Raw genomic sequence first — 17,690 nt, 5'->3', positions numbered from 1 at the left:
TGTTGTCAGCACCACACTCACCGAGTGAGCTAACTGGCCATCCCTATATGGGATCCGAACCCGTGGCCTTGGTGTTATCAGCACCACACTCTCCCGAGTGAGCCACGGGCCGGCCCCCGAGCTTATAGTTTTTAAAGTGTCGCACAAGAAGACAAACTTACTGTCCCACTTCTAGAACATATGTCTCAAAGGTGATTTATATGCTTGGACTTTCCATACTCAGGGCTAAAGTAGCAGCTGCCATGGTTACGGTATGATCTGTAGGACTGACGTATATATTCTTTGACTAGTCAGACAGGATTTTTTTTTTAAAAGATGACCGGCAAGGGGATCTTAACCCTGACTTGGTGTTGTCAGCACCACGCTCTCCCAAGTGAGCTAACCGGCCATCCCTATATAGGGATCCGAACCCGTGGCCTTGGTGTTATCAGCACCGCACTCTCCCAAGTGAGCCACGGGCTAGCCCCAGACAGGGCGTTTTTTTGCTGCTTTCAAATTCCAAAGCCTATCTTCTCCTTTTATTGGTCTTTGTGTTTGACCTCATTCCTGTATACTCTGAGAACGCCCACAGCCTGAGGCTCTGTGCTCTGGAACTCTTCATTTAGTCATAGGCTGGATAACCATCCCAGAGAGGAATCTGAGATTTCCATAATAGGAGTGAACATGGGCAAGAAAAGCAGTAAGTGATGCTATCTATCTGAGACAGTGTTCTGGCTTTTAATTACTATGAGATTACTCAGTCCACACAAACGGACCCAGATATTGTGCCAAAGAGCCTGTATTTCTTTTTAGACTATCCTAGGTTCACTAGGTAATTCATTAGCCTCAAAATGAAATTAACATTTCAAGAAATTGGACTCAGGGAATAAGGTGTGAAATATGCTGAGCCTACTTTGTGTCTCTGCCATGCTCAGTGCCACCAATGTAGATAAATTCTAATTATAAAACTATTAGAGATCATTTTATACAGACCTTTCCTTTTATAGATGAAAAAGCTGAAGCTCAAAGAGGTTAGGTACACAAGTCACAAAATATACAAGTTTGTAGCAGAGCCAGGACTAGAACTCAGATTTTGGGGTTCTCAGAATAAATCCCTTTTCACTATACAAATGGTCACAACTTGATGCTAACAGGAGCAAGGCAAGCAGCAAAAATGAGGGCTTGGACTGGGAGTAAACAATAGAGAGTGGTGGGAACTGTGGCCAAGGGAGAGCCCACATACTGTCTAAATGGAACAGCTTCTACTGAGCTTCAGCGCATTGTTTTCATGTGTTGCCAAGGCCTCTGGTTTATTTCAAGGGAAAGTAAGAAATAAAGATTTTTATGTGAAGTCTCCTGATTTTTAAATATTGCAGCAAATTCATTCTTTATTGTATGGATGAAATAAATCTGTGCACCATACCTATTCTGCTCTTGAGCCACCAGTGTGAAATCTCTGAACTTCATCCAGCAGGATGTTTTTTTCCTCGTGTCTAACTCCTTGATCTGTCATTAACCCATGGATGAGTGGAGACAATTTCATTTTTTCTGGTTTGTCCTAACTTCATGCCTTTTTCCTCTTCCATCTTTTAAAATAAGAAAGATATTTACTGAGCACTTAGTATGTGTCAGAATGCTGTGGTAAACACATTCACATGACATTGCCAGACTGTACCCTCTGAGATTTTTATTCAAAGCCCTATTGCAATCTGTCTTCCCTGCTTTTGCCTACAAATACATGGTTTGTTTATTTCTAATATATTTTAATTATTCAAGTTTAATAACTTCCACCATCAGATCAGGTGACAGAAGTGGCATCAGGTTGGCTGGCTGTCAGCAGAAACAATTAGCTCCAACTAAAGGCTTGAACTTTTTTTTTTTTAAGCCAACCCACTTTCTAGTCTTGCAATACAGTGAGGAATCTTGCAGTAAAACTGTATTCCTTCCTCTGGAGGCGGCCTGAATCCAAGGGTTCTCCTTGCTTTCATATCATACTCGGGTTTTTTTGTTTTGTTTTCTCCCTCAAGCCCGACTGAGTGCATTTTGCCTTCTAATTTTCACAATCCCCTCTATATGCTCAGTGAACCAGTCTCTTTACGGGGTTATAAAAGGATGCCAGTGTTACACCTGCTAGCTTTTTGGCACACGCTTGTAAGACAGTACTCTGCTTTTGTTCCCTTTCTTTCACAATTCCTTAAATGGCTCTTGTCCTGGATTGTGAGTCCAGCAGAGCGGTTCAGGCGTCTGGGAAGTAAGTCTTTCAGGCTAGCTCCTGTGTGCCTAGAAATAGACAGTCTGAGCATTTAAAAATCTTCTCTTAGACTCACCTACTGCCTTAGTGTCACCTACTGCCTGGGCTAATAGTCCCTATATCTTGTTGAAAGTGAGATGGGGAAGGAAGGAGAAAGTATAATAAAGTTTTCTTGAAAGAGATGAGCGCTGGAGTAATCTGAGCACTGGTATCTCTGACACAGGTCTTTCTTTTGAACTTAATAGATGGCAAGACCCCAAAAAACATGATAATGAAATCATCCTGTCCCATATTCTGGAGAAAAGAGCTGACTTGTACCCTGTAAATCCAACAAAATGGCCTTGATTATGTGGCCTGGCCTCAGACATTACATCACCACTCAGCCTCTCTGTGTTGATATTATATGGGTATAGCAGAGGTGCAGGAATGCACCAGTAAGTGCTCTCCAGGCCAGAGAAGCACCCTATAAAGTTATAACTTTGCATTTTATAACTCATGCAGCCCTGATTAAGCTCACTGGGGGCCTGGCTTGCTATATGTTCTCCTTTATCTGAAATAAAGATCTACTTTTAATAGGGGAAATTCAACTCTTGGGTTCTATCCTTTGATTTGTTTTGTGACTTTAGGCTAATTGTATCTTATACATTTTTAGCCCTTTAACTTCTAAAGTACTTTCATATCCAGTAGTATAATGAATCTTCCCAGCAACCTTTGGGTTAGCTGGGATAGGTTTTATACCTATGTGAAACCGAGGGCCAGAGTAGTTTGAAATGGCAGATCTAATAGGTAGCAGAACCAAGACTAGACTCAGCCTCTTGCTTGTGATTATACTCTCTTCCTCATAGGTATGCTGCCACCTGTGTTATAGAGATCATGAGGTGGTATGGTCTTCCATGGGCTGATGAGGAGGAGTTAAATACAGAATGTGGTAGCAGAAGAACTTGTATGTATTGTTTAGGGAGTGAATATTTTAGGAAATTTTTTGTTTCTTAAAGAGAAGGTAAATTGAAAATAAGTTGTTAAGTCAGCCGTTTATAACTGTTTCTGAATCTTGGACCTCTTTGAAAGTCTAAAAGCTATGAATACTAATCTCAGAAAAAGGCATATATCCACATAGTTTTGCATATAATAATAAGGGGTTTAAGGAACTGCTGCAACCTAGAGGCTCAGGTATTACCAATTTTGGATTAAGATTTTTTACCAGTGGATTAGATCATCTTTTAGTCCATTTACTCATGAAGTTTTAGAACTTAGAAAGCTTAAAAGATTTTGGAGTATCCACAGGCCTGTTAGTTATGGTCTGATTTATAATTGTTTAGCTGAAAAGGAGCACTAGGTGAACTGGATTTTTTCTTAGGAACAAATGGAATTGATGTGATGTGGTGGCACGACATGACAGTTCTCCATTAATGCATGGCTTCTGGCTGGGAATCTGGACCCCACTAGGAAATCCCTGGTAGATATTAATGAAGGGAAACAAAGTATAACCTTTCCTACTCTACCTGCCCCATCCTCCTTAGAGACTTTACTTTCAGTAGCTATGCCTCTTATTCTGGGTGCCTTCAAGTTTTGGAGAAAAAGGAAAATAATGTTCCTTCCTCAGAACGCTGGGAGACACCTTGCTTGATGAAGAGTGTAAGTACTCATATGTGGACCGGAGTGAGTGATGCCACCTCCCCACTTCCCAGTCCCCAACTACAAAAACTGAGGCCCACAGAGGAGAGACTGAGGGCTGAAGGCCGTTTGGTTGATGGCTCCTCATCTTGCCCAGGTTTCCAAAAAGAGTTTTGCTCAATAAATATTCATCTTTAAGTAATGTAGCTACTTTGTTACAAGCAGCTGTTGGTGATTTAGAGCATTTTAAAAAAATATTTCTTCTGTACTGATTATTTGACTATTTTGGGCTGCTTTTATGGAATATTTCTTTATTAATAGAATTTTTCCCACTCAGAACCCGTAAAGGTTGGTTATTATAATAAACCAAAGGATTCCAGGAGCCTGATGGAGCTGAAATGGCAAATGGTCCAAAGAAACAAGAATAATGTAACTTCACATGCAAAAATAGTATTAATCTTGTGGGTATGAATATTTATATGCTTTTATTGGGAGCCAATGGAATTCTATTTCTTCTACCACAAATAAAATAAATATGGTTTTGCCCATTTCCAAAGATATTTTACACTGATTGCTTTGGATGGTATTTGTGGCAGGCACAGGGTCTAAATGATATGGTCAAATGTGTATTACATACCAATTAGCAAACCTTTTCCTGGAAGTAGTCTTCTAGAGAGCACATCACAGAGTTGTTCAATCACATTTTTTCCCCTTCTGACAAAAGGTCAGGGGGAAGTAAGACTTGTGTTTGATTTAAATGCTAAATAGCAGCCTCTCTGCTGTTACTGATCCAGGCTAGAAAGCCATCTGGTTTTTCTATCCTAGTCAATACAGTTAATTAGACAGGCATGCCATTTACCGGTGAATAATTAATCAATTAGCATGGAAGGAGTCTTTGTAGAGAACTGTGTAAGTTGATCTGTACTCAATGAATAGTAACTGATTGATATGTTTTTTTCTTCAATCAGCAGATGTTTAGGAATATCAAATGCTGTGCAAACATGCACACCACAAACAGACAAGGATACTTAAAGAAGTTCATGGAAAAATGGAATGGAAAGATAATACGAATCTTTCAGTGAACTTTTTAAAGTACCCTCCTGTGTATGTGTGTCTTGTCTGTCTAGAGAGTAGTGAGAGATTTTTCTGTTGGCAAAGATATATTCTGGGTTATTCTTAGAGTATATCAGGTGAATGGCTTGTCTCTCCTGCTTTCTAGAAATTTTTCTTCTTTTTTACTTGGATTTTGGGGGAGAGGGACATTTTTTGTTTATATTTCTAAATCCAATGAGGTCTTAGAATGTACATGTTAGGGAGTTTTCTATCTTCCAAATTAGTCCTTTCATTGGTTTGTTTAACCATTAAGTTTTAAATAAAGGTGTTAGGGAGGAACAAATAGTTGTTTTGTTTGAAAATGCTATTAAATTTGATTTTTTTTTCCAGGAAGCTTTTATTTAATAAGCAGTTTTGCTGTGGCAGGCCATGTTTAGATCCTTCTTTGAACCTTCAAGTCACTAAAAAGTTCTCGTGACTTGGGCAACTCTACAAAGGTAGCCTGTATATTTAAAGGCATGGGCTTCTCTGGGTATTCAGCCACCAAAACACCTTTGCAAATAGAAAAAGATCTTTCAAGAGCACACATATAATTTAAGAGGTGAAGAAAGGGGCATGTGTTCTTGGAGGAGATGCTGGGCATTACAAAAGTACCGGGGAGTAGGGAGTTTTACTTGAGTGGCTGTTTTCTATAAAGGTTAGTCAAATGCCCTCTGACTGACAGAGGGCATTTGAGCAAATGAGGCAGTGACAGAGTGCCAGTGTGGTAATCTTTTCAGCATTGTTCGTGGTGGTGACAATGGTGGTTCCTTCTTGAAATCTATTCAGAGGAGCAGTTGTTAATCTCTTCCTGTGCTTGAGCAAGTTAATACCTCTGTACTGACAGTGGATTAGATAAAACCTCACCATGCACTGGCCTCAGGTTAGCTCTATTTAGAATGTGTAGCCTGCCTTCAGATCAGTAAACAGGCTGCTCTCTTGGACCACTGAATGTGTGAATAGAGAGGTGGGTCAGAGTGTGGCCAGCCTTTAACCTTTGTGGCCAGCTGGGAGGGATTATGGATAATATGGATCCATACAACAACTCATGCTCATTTTCGCGTTGGTATCACCCATCTTACCTACAAAGCCAAATTAAAATTAAGTATGTCTTCCACTCTCTGATCTGAAGTAATAGTCTATGGGTCTCATACCTACCCCTCAAGTCAGAGCACTTTGGGAGTTGGGTACTCTATTACCTAGATAACAGAGTATCTAAAACATTCTTTCTTCTTTAGAGGTCTGCCCTGTTCTTCTCAGTTAGGATAGGAGGTAAAAGATTCATATCAAGTAAGTTTTTAATTTGTGGTTTATTCATCACCATTTAGAATGATGTGAAAAAAAGAACATAGAAAAGGTAATAAATTCTTAATATTCATGTTCCTGCTTGGCCACAAACTTAATACCACCTTGTTTAGCTTTTGCTGTTCTAAAACTGAATAGTACTTTTTAGTTTTTTTATGGGATGATTTAAAAATGTGAACATCGAAAGTTTCTTCACTTCTTGAACTTTCTACACTACAAAAGAGAATAAAAATGTTAAAGGAATTATAGGTGACCATTTTTTCTATTATGTTTCTATAGTTTGCCCATTTATAGAAGGCTGTCTGCTGCCAGACCTTACTGTTATCTAGGCCAGAAGCGCCTTACTTCAGGTCAGCTTCAGACTCAAAATACCATATTCCCTGGGTGAGAATGCACACACACTGTTCGAAATTAGTTATCAGGATAACAGGGAAAAGAGAGCGAGAGAAACCTATACTTCTAGTTTCACCACTTGAAGTGAAATTCAGTTTTCTGGTTAATTTAAATAATTATTGTGTTCAATTAATTTTAATGTAATTGTGGACTTTTTAAGTTTCTTTTGATAGTGATTGGCATTGGCAAGGTTTGGTCTTTGTTTTCTTGCTTATTTTTTTCTCGTATCCCACACCAAACGTTCGTGAGATGGCCCTCAAGACTTGCAATGCCCTATTGGTCCTCTTGAGCACTAACCATTACCAGGTCCTTAGTGGAGGCTCCCACCGAGCTCAAGTCCAGGAGGTGCTGATCCTTTCATCATAGCTTTAGAAGAGAGGAATCTTTCCAACTGCAAAGATGATATTAAATGTATCTCTGCACTCAACCTGCTTGAAATAATCTTTATTTCTGCATGGCTTAAAAAAAAAAAAAAGGCAAACAAAAGAGCTCTTAATGGCTACCTTATATTTTAAAATAGCCAGAATTTTATCCCCTTTCCTGGAATACTCTTCTCCCAGATATCCACATAACTTGCTCCCTCATTTCCTTCAGGGTTCTGCTCAAAATGCCATTTTATCAGAGCGGCCTTCTGTGACCCTATAAAAAATGGAAGCTAACTAAACCCACCCCCAGCACTCCCTATATGCCCTAACTTGCTGTTTAATTTTTCTCTATAATACTTAGCACCACTGAACACATCATATGTATTTTTTGTTTAAATTTTTTATTCTACCCACATTTTATATGTATATAATTTTTTTACTCAATCAAATGTAAGCTTCATGAGGGCAGAGACAGGGTCTGTATTGATCAGTTCTGTACTCCCTTCCTTGGAACAGTGTCCAACACATAGTAGACATTCAATAAATATTGGTTTAATGAATAAAGAAATGAACTCATTTTTACTTCAGTGTCTCACAGTCAGCAATGTCCCAGGCAGCCAACTTTTAATGTTGGAAGGGGTCCAGCAGACAACCATGAAATGCAATAAATGAATTCCTCAGGGCAGTTTTGTGATTCCAGTGTGTGTGAATACTTAAGCAGTCTGACTATACATCAGTGGGTCAAGGCTCCCTCCTTAGAAATCATCTTGAGCTGCTCCCTTGTGGTGGGTGGAGGAGCAGTTCCAAGGGGAAGAGAGGTCAGGAGTTGCTTCCCTGAGAGGAAGCCTGTATATGTTATGCGTTTTCTATGCATTTTAGGAGCTATCATATTAAATCCAACAGGCTTTAACTTTGTGGGGTAGTAGTTCTTCCTTCTAAGGCGGTCTTTTGAGTCAGTATTCTGTCTGGGAATTCCCTTTTACCTTTTGATGGCTTTGTCCTGGTGAATAGCTGAACAAATAAGAAAGCACTGAACTTTTACAATGAAATAGTAAAACCTCTGATAAGCCCAGCCTTAGCTCAATCTTTTTCAGTATTTACTTTTGTTTATGTGTGGGGAACAGGGTTCTGGCCTTTTTTAAACGTAGAGTGTGAAATGATGAGATGTTGAGTCATAAGTTATATATTACATACATATAATTAGTGGGCAGTTCTTTTGTGTTCTGTCCTCCTGCCCCCCTGTCTTAATTTAGGCTCGAGTTTTAGGTGCAAGTAGTTTATTTGCAAATACAGTAACTAGTAGCAGAGGAGGAGGGAAGTGAGACAGGTAAAGGAAAGGTGATTTAGTGAGCTAACTACACTGCGGACAATGGATTTTGATCCTGAGAGGGAAATTGTATAGAACAGGCATGTCAGAGTTATTCTACCTGGGGGCAAGGAAGCTGGGATACTGATAAACCAACTCCCTTCAGTCATTGGTTAAGGGCTGCTTCTGTGGAGTGTTCATTCCCCAGAGCAGCTTGCAGACTCCAAGTCTTCAGAGAAAACCCTCAGGCAAAGATATGGATATTGGGAGTGGGAGATCAGGCAAAATATATACAGCAGTAAGGCCTGAGGTATATGAGCAGGGTATCAGGGAGTGAGCTAAATCATACTTCCTGTTTCTGTTAAAATAGTAGATTACACCATCGCTTTATCTTTACTCCTTCCATCCTTTTTCCTTTAAACCACATCTTTCCCTGAGGCTGGCTCAGTGCTCAAATCTATCTTGTCTTGACTCTTCCGTGAATCACCAGGCATCTTATTTCTCATAATAGCACCTAGCAATTTTTATTTCATGGAATGGTGGTTATATGCCTATATATTTTTTTATATTTTCTACTTGATTTAAGCTCCATGGGAATCCAGGTATTACCTTATATTACATATCCGTGAGCGCCAAAGTGCCTGGCATATAAATTCTTGGTTAGTGTGTAATGAATAAATCTTTCCCCATAACTAGTAGTTATTTTGCAAAACAGGTTATGAGAAGAAAACCCTTGGGCTCCTGAATTTCAACTTGATAACTTCAACCAGATAGTGCCATAAACTGCAAAGGGTTACTGGAGACTCTAAAGTCAGTGCAATAAGGATTCTCTTTTTAAAGAAAACTTTAAAAAAGCATATGATTTAGTAGTATTAACTGTCATCACTATCCATCTCTAGAACTTTTTCATTATCCAAAACTCATACTCTATACCCATTAAACACTAATTCCTCGTTCGCCCTCCCTGCCAGCTCCTGACAACCACCATTCTTCTTTCTGTCTCTGTGATTTGACTACTGTAGGTACCTCACATAAGTGGAATCATGCAGTATTTGTCTTCTTGTGATTAGCTTATTTCACTTAGCATGATGTCCTTAAGGTTCATCCATATTGTATCATGTATCAGAACTTTCTTCCTTGTTAAAGCTGAATAGTATTTTGTCAGTGGACACTTGGTTACTTCTACCATTTAGCTATTATGAATAGTACTGCTGTGAACATAGTTTGCAAATATCTCTAATATTGCTTTCAATCCTTTTGGATATGTAACCAAAAGTAGAATTGCTGGATTATATCGTAATTCTATCTTTAATTTTTCAAAGAACTGTTTTTTGTTTTTTAATAGTAGCAATCCTAATGGAGGTAAAGTAGTATCTTGTTGTCTTGATTTCCATTTCCCTAGTGATTAGTCATGTTGAACATCTTTTCATGCACTCATTGGCCATTTGTATATAGCCATGGTATATTTCTTCTTTGGAGAAGTGCTCTGCTACCCACCCCACCCCGTCTTTTTTTTTTTTTGGCAGCTGGCTGGTACAGGAATCTGAACCCTTGGCCTTGGTGTTTGCCCATTTTTAAGTTCGTGTTTTTGTTGTTTTTTTTTAAGGAAACTTTTTTTTTTTTTTTTTAAAGATGACCGGTAAAGGGGATCTTAACCTTTGACTTGGTGTTGTCAGCACCACGCTCACCCAGTGAGCTAACCGGCCATCCCTATATGGGATCCGAACCCATGGCCTTGGTGTTATCAGCACCGCACTCTCCCAAGTGAGCCACGGGCTGGCCCCTTAAGGAAACTTTTTAAGTGAAGTGTAACAGGCTTAGTCTTTGAGCTTTCTTGTCTTGAGCATATTTGTGTAGTGACTTGTCAAGTCACTTGAGCTGGCAGCTTAGGGACTTTAAAGTCTGATGTGGCTTGCACAGAGTAATCATAGAATCTTAGAATTGAATGAGCCTCAGAGAACAACCACTCCAGTTCTCTCATTTTGCAAATGAGGAAACTGAGCCCACTGCTTTTTCTACTCTGTCCTGAGCCAATCACCTAGCCCCTATGCATAGCAGTTTCTTCATCTTTAAACAAAGTCTCCCTGCCTTTGTCTCTTCTCTCATGTTCCTACAAGAGTTTTGAAAACTAGTAAATTGATTTTTAAATGATTGCAAAGTATTTAGTAAAGTTTTTACATTAGGCATGATGTTGTATACAGTTAATTGGAATTGTTCATAGTGTCCTTTTGAAGTGCAAAGTTTTTCTTAGAAAACTGTAGGCCTTTTTTTTATATATATAGGAAAATAAGCAGATGGGGTCAAAAGGCAGGAAATAATGCTGACCTCAACTTAAAGTAAAACATTTTATTAATCTTTGGAAATAAATGAGCTCTCAGAATTGCTCACTTGTTGCTGTTAGACCATGTTAGACAATGCTTTTATGAGACCAGATTAGATCTGGCTTAGTGTCCTGTCTTTTTGAGATCAAGCAGTTCAAACTTCCATATAAAAGGGGATTGCCTATGCCTCTGGCATTAACTTGTGGCAGAGTTGGCAATGGCTTCCTGCTAAGAGATGTCAACTGGCATTAGGGAAGTTCAGGGTGTTTGTCCTTGCATAAAAGATCTCTGGGAAGCACCTTGTTTTTATTTTGTGCACTAATTTTTTTTTTTTTTAATTACAGTATAGTAAACATAACATGAGATTTACCATTTTAACAATTTTTAAATGTGTACTCAGTGGCATTTACATTGTTGTGCAACCATTACCGCTATCCCTCTCCAGAACTTTTTCATCACCTCAAACTGAAACTCCGTACCCATTAAACACTAACTCCCTGTCCCCCTTCTCCTCCCAGCCCCTGGCAACCGCCATTCTACTTTCTGTTTCTATGAATTTCACTACTCTAAGTAGTTCATGTAAGTAGAATCACACAATATTTGTCTGTTTGTGTCTGCCTTATTACACTTGGTTTAATATCCTTAAGGTTCATCCATGACAACATGTGTGAGAATTTCCTCCCCTTTAAAGGCTGGATAATATTCCATTATATGTATTATCACATTTTGTTTATACATTTATCTGTCAGCAGTTGCTTCCATCTTTTGGCTATTGTGAATAATGCTGCTATGAACATGGGTATACAGATATCTGTTAGAGTCCTTGCTTTCAGTTCTTGGATATATACCTAGGATTGGAATTGCTGGGTCATATAGTAGTTCTATGGTTTAACTTTCTGAGGAATCATCGTACTGTTTTCCACAGTGGTTACACCATTATACATTCCCACTAGCAAAGCACAAGAGTTCGACTTTCTCCACATCCTTGCTAATACTTGTTGTCTTTTTTTTTTGGTATTAGCCATCCTAATGGGTGTAAAGTGGTATTTCATTGTGAATTTGATTTGCATTTCCCTAATTATTAGTGATGAGCATCTTTTCCTGTGCATAGTGGCCATTTGTATATCTTCTTTGGAGAAATGTTTATTCTTTGCCCCTTTTTGATTGGTTTTTTTGTTGTTGTTGCTGGGTTTTATCAAACAAGCCTTTTGATTTGTAAGTACTTTTAAAAGGGTGTTTGCTGTGTGATGCCTTATAAATATATGCTCATTTATCTTATCTGTTTTTTAAAACATCTCTCTCTCTACACATAGATAGATACAGATATATTATAAATCAATATATATTTTTATTATCATATATCATAATATATAATATATTACATATTTTTTCTGTCCCAACAGTATATTCTTTCAGGCTCTGATGACTTCAACCTGTACATGTGGAGAATTCCTGCAGATCCAGAAGCAGGTAAGTATATCCCCAGTATGAACCCACTGTTGTTGTTGGCTCTATTGACCTTTGGCATGCTGTGTTCTGAGAGGACAGATCTGTAACCATGAGGAAGATGTTTCTCTTTTAACATAATAAACAGTTTACTGGAAAACTGACCAAAGGAAATTTTGAAGTAAAAATTAGAGGTGAGATTTAACTGTATCCCTCACAGATATCCTTACCTGTCATAAATGATGCTTAGATTTTTTCCTCCCCTCCTACAAACCTTTCTTTCGACCTCATAGATCTCCTTTATGTCCTTTATTTCCTTTCTCTATCTATTTCACACCTGGAATATTTTTAATGTTGTTTTTACATGCTTTTCCAGTATTATTACCTATCTTCACATTCCTGTTTATTACTCTACAAACAGTTGTTAAAGCCTTTTCCTTTCCTTTGGTCTCCCTGGTCATGTTGACTAAGGGGAGGCTTTCTCCATTGATGGACAGACATGTTTCCCGGGGTTTTGCTGACCCCAGACATCAAAGAAATTAGGAACAAGTATTTCTGCATTTGTTCTAGATGTATGCTGAGAAAAGCCTGCAGCTTTCCATAAATTTGGATATAAGCCATCTGAGCTTTCAGACAGTATGGATCATTCTTCTTCATTCTTGGTAATAGTGTCCTCACGTGCTCAGCGAGTGTTACCTACTGGTAGAAAAATGTCTATTTTTATACTCAGGACAGCTCAATACAGCCATCTGCTCCAGGTGATACATGGCATTTAGCTGGAAAATGGCCATTCAGAAAATAATAGAGTACTATGACAAGTGTATTACACAAAATGTGCCTAGTGCTTAGAGTTTAGGGAAGTTTTTGGCTTTGCCTATTGCTGAATTAACAATATTGTTACCAAACTGCTGCCTTTCAAAACCTGTTGAGGCCCACTTTAGGTGTAACTATCCAGTTGCTGTGGTCTAGTTACTAAACAAATTACAAAAGGGCTTTTCCCCTTCTAGAATTTGGAAAGCATGAGGGAAGCAGCTTACCTCTGAAGCATGACCAGATGGGACAGCAGCAGATTACTCAAACAAAAAATGATGTTCTAGCACTAGAGGTAGTGCTGGATTAAGTCTCTCACCACCATAAATCTTAGATTGATTAGCTGAGAAATAATCTTTGGGCTTGATTGTATCTTTTACCTGATCTTGAAAAGCTTTTAATTAAGTCAATGGGACTTTAAAAATAGAAAGTATATAATTCCCCCTTCTCTCTGGGACTGTTCTCTGGTATCTTTTTCACATTTGTGTAGATACTGGAAAAGAATTAGCAGTAGTATCATAGGTTTTTTTCCTCTCCCTGCTGATTTCTGTACTTACTCAGGGTATGGGCCACCTACTCTGCCAGGGCTGTGATAAAATATCACAGGCTGGTGGCTTAAACAACAGAAATTAATTTTCTCACAGTTCTGGAGTCTAGAAGTCTAAGATCAAGGTGCCAGCAGGTTTGCTTTCTCCTGAGGTGTCTCTCCTTGGCTTGCAGATGGCATCTTCTGTATCCTCACTCTTCTCTGTGTTTATGCTTTCCTGGTGTTTGTCTTCTTATAAAGTAGCTCCCATGTCCTCTTCTAGATGTTCTGCAGAGATAGTATCCCCAAGTTTATTTAGTAATTCCTCAAAGAAATGTCAGTTCCTTTGCTGTACTGGTATTCTCTCCTCTGAATTTGTTCTACTTCTGTTTAAGGGTTAACAATAAAAGAAAAGCATAATGTAATAAAGTTAGCAGGCCTGGTTATTAAATTCCTGATCCATTCATTTTCTAGTTGGGGGCTTTGGAAAAATTGCCTAGTCTTTCCAAACTTCTGTTGCTTCCTCTGTAAAATAAGGATAGTAACATCAACAACAACAACAACAACATCTACCTTCCTAGGGTTATGGTGAGAGTGCGTAGTAGCTGCTCGATGATTGTTATTCCACCTTAAGAAAGTTTTCTCCTTTTTTAAATTCTTATTTTAAAAATTCCTTAGAGATCAAGACATTGTCCTCCTTTAGTGCCCTCCTGAATGGCTGGTTGAGTTGTTCTCACATGAAGGCTGTCTTGACTCATCAGTAGTTTAAGAGGGTTCCTTTATGTGACAGTTTTTTCCCTGAATGGAAGGGAAAAACATGCATTTTCACTGTCAAGTCACTGCAGCCACCCCCCACTGTCAGCAGGCTGATGAAGTAGGCTAGAAACAGCTGTAAATGCGTTTTCATGGGCCTGCACATGTGGGTATGCTCTATGTCTCTTCCTTTTTCTAGACACGTATTCATTCTCATTCAGTTAGGCCTAAGTATCTGCTTTTTCTCCCCACGTAACTGGAAAAACAGCTGTTTTTAATTGGTCACAAGTAGTTGGTTACAAACACATGTGAAGTACATATGATGAAAGAAGAACTCAGTATAACTGACTTTTTTGTGCAACTAAGCATCGCTGCCTATGGAGATCTTTGAGCTTTACTGACACCACTGGCTGTCCCCATCTGGCTTTTCTCATCTGTTAAGTGGTTACATGGTCCCCAGGAGGCAGCCACTGCTCTCTCTGTATTGTCAGTGTCCTTGATTGTACTTCTCTTTGTGGTTTGAAACTTGAAGACCCCGCGACTGTTCCCTCAGGCCTTTTGGAAATGCTAAGAGGTTGTTTGAGCACCTCTTTTAGATGTACCAGGAAAAGGAGTAGTTCCTTGCCCCTCATAGCAGTACATTCTTGATTCTATCAGTGGAGTCAGGAATGAAATAGATTGTCTCAACAGCTGCTTACCAAACCTCATTTTAGCAGATAATAGCTTTAGCCTTCTCCTTCAAGTTTTGTTTCGGAGAAAATGATGAGGGGATTTACTTCAATTTGTTCACTTATTGAGTATCCTTAGATAAGACATTAGCAAAGCTATACGGGCCTTTGAAAGATAAACACTTTCTTGCCTTCCAAAAGCTTCCAGTATAATAGCAATGAGAAAAGGTTAATGAGATCGGAAAGTTTTTATGGAGCAATAAGATCGGTAAAAAGCAATGAGATCAGTAAAGATTTTATGGAGTTAGTGTTTCAAAGGACCCTGAAAGATAGAGAATATTTCAGCCCTTTTATTTCTCTATTCTTACTATACTAAAAATGCTATAAAAGAAACATCTGGAATTGGCAACAGGAAGATGGAGAAAGAGAAACACTTGGATGATTCACACATTGGGTGATAGAGCCCACCAATGGAGGGTTTTTTTTTCCCTGAACATTTGTAATCCACAGTTTTTTACACTCACATCTTTTCGTTTATTCATCAAATACTTATTGAGAATCTGCTCTGTGCTAGGTACTGTTCTAGAGATTTGAGATACAGCAAAGACATAGGAGCCCTGCCATCATGGAACTTACATTCTAGCGGGGGAAACAGGCAATGAACAATAGGCATAATAAGTCATATAGAATGTTTAAAAGGCTAGAAGTGCTATGGAAAAAGTCGAGCAGAGTTCAGGGGAATACAATTTTAGATAGGATGTTTAGAACAGGCCTCATTGAGAAGGTCACATTTGAACAAAAACCCCAAAGTGGTAAGGGAGATAACCATGCAGAAATCAGGGAACATTTCAGGGAGAGCCAAAGTGTAGGTCCTAAAGTAAGAGTGTGTCTGGTGTGTTTGATAAACAGCAAGAAAGCAGATGTGTTGAGGCAGAGCGAGGGAGGGGAGAATAGAAGGAGATGAAGTCAGAGGTAAGTGGGACATGGGGGTGTCCACTCGTGTAAGCTCTTACCGAGTTAATAGGGAGCCATTTGAGAGTTTTGAGCAGAGAAATGACATGATCTGATGTATTTTGAGAGGATCACTCTGGCTGCTGAGTTGAAGATAGACAGTAGGAGTGGGGCTGCCAAGGATAGAAATGGGGAGAAATATGAGGAGTCTCACATAATACAGGAGAATGGTGCAGATGGCTTGAACTAAGGTAGTACGGGTTGGATTCTAGAACTATTTTTAAGGCAAAACCATCAGGATTTCCTGAAAAAATATCTGGGGGGCTGGGGTGGTAGGGCATGTAGTTTGAAATGTCTCTAACATCCAGTTAGAGATGTTGAATAAATAAGTTTGGAGATCTGGAGTTCAAGAGACAGGTCTGGACTAGAAATAAAAATTTATGTTTTGATAACATCTTGATAGTATTTAAAGTCATAAGATTGAACGAGATGACCAAGCAAGTACAACTAGTCAAGAGAAGGGAGCCAAAGACTGAGCCCTAAGGCATTCTAATGTTTAGAAGTCAAGGAGAGGAACCAAAAATACTCATCCTTGGTCAGGAATGAGTAACCAGTGAGGTAGCAGGAAAACCAAGAGAGGGTGATCCTAGAAAGTAAAGTGAAGAAAATGTGTCAAAGAAGAGGCAACTATGTTGAATCTTGCCAATAGGTCTAATAAGATGAGTTAGGATGAAGACTGAATTAACCATTGGATTCCTTGGTGAATATCACATGCTGTTATATGCTGAATTTTCCCAAGCCCAAGTCTTCTTGCTTAGGGAAGGACTAGGTAATTACAGAGACTTGATATCCATCATATCATTTGAATAACTGCTGTTACCTGATTTTTCAACTTCTCCTCCTACAAAGTAGTACCCCTTCTTTATGTATTTGCTGATGGTCTTGCTTTATCAGTATGTTCTGCAGGATTTTGTCTGATACCCCTTTCTGCGGCTACAAGATAAGGTTTTTACATGAAATGCTGAGAGGATTTCTTATACCATAATCTTTTTTACCTGAGTATAGAGTTTTTAAATTTTTGTTTATTGATTGAAACATAATTGATAATATACATCTGTGAGGTACAGTGTTGAATATCCATACCTGTGTGCAAAATGTGATGCTCAAATTAGGATAATTGGTATCTGCAACATTACACAATATAATCAATTTTTGTGGCCCTTTACCAATTTCTTGTAAACCTTTCCTCCCCCTCCCCCTTTCCTACCTGTGGTAGCCTCAGTTCTGTTCTTTCCTTTTGAAAGTTTAACGAATTATTGTGGTTGTTGTATCCTTCTTCTTAATTTATTTGTTTATTTTTTTAGCTCCCACTTATGAGTGAGGACATGTCGTATTTCTTTTTCTGTGCCTGGCTTATTTCATGTAACAATTTTCTCCAAGTTCATCTATGTTGCTGCAAATGGCAGAATTTCATTCTTTTTTATGGCTGAGTAGTATTCCATTGTGTATATATACCACATTTTCCTTATCCAGTTGTCTAATGAAGGACATTTAGGTTAGTTCCAACTCTTGGCTATTGTAAATAGAGCTGTGATAAACATGAGAGTGCAGGTATCCCTTCAACATGATTTCCATTCCTTTGGGTATATATGCAGCAGTGGAATTGCTGGATCATATATGGTAGTTCTATCTGTGGTTGTTTGAGGAATCTCCATACTGTTTTCCATAATGACTGCACCAATTTACAGTCCCACCAACAGTGTAGGAGAGTTCCCCTTTCTCTGCATCCTCGTCAGCACTTGTTATTCTCTGTCTTTTTGATAATAGCCAGTCTAACTGGAGTGGGATGATATCTCAGTGTGGTTTTAATTTGCATTTCACTGATGCTTAGTGATGTTGAGCATTTTTTA

General features: G+C 38.8%; 1 protein-coding gene across 5 annotated transcripts in view; it reads left to right on the top strand.

Moving 5' to 3' along the window:
• Positions 1-17,690, top strand: part of DCAF5 (DDB1 and CUL4 associated factor 5) — an 89,427-nt gene that overhangs the window by 53,556 nt on the left and 18,181 nt on the right. For all 5 annotated transcript variants that reach the window (XM_063089581.1, XM_063089580.1, XM_063089585.1 and 2 more), the window contains exon 7: positions 12,030-12,096. In XM_063089581.1, the coding sequence (XP_062945651.1) occupies positions 12,030-12,096 (67 nt within the window). The remainder of the gene's footprint in view (positions 1-12,029; positions 12,097-17,690) is intronic.

This window comes from Cynocephalus volans, chromosome 3, assembly GCF_027409185.1.
Source record: "Cynocephalus volans isolate mCynVol1 chromosome 3, mCynVol1.pri, whole genome shotgun sequence".
In the NCBI taxonomy this organism is placed as follows: Eukaryota; Metazoa; Chordata; class Mammalia; order Dermoptera; family Cynocephalidae; genus Cynocephalus; species Cynocephalus volans.
Note: the sequence above shows the minus strand (reverse complement) of the source record. Positions and strands in the feature narration are given on the sequence as shown.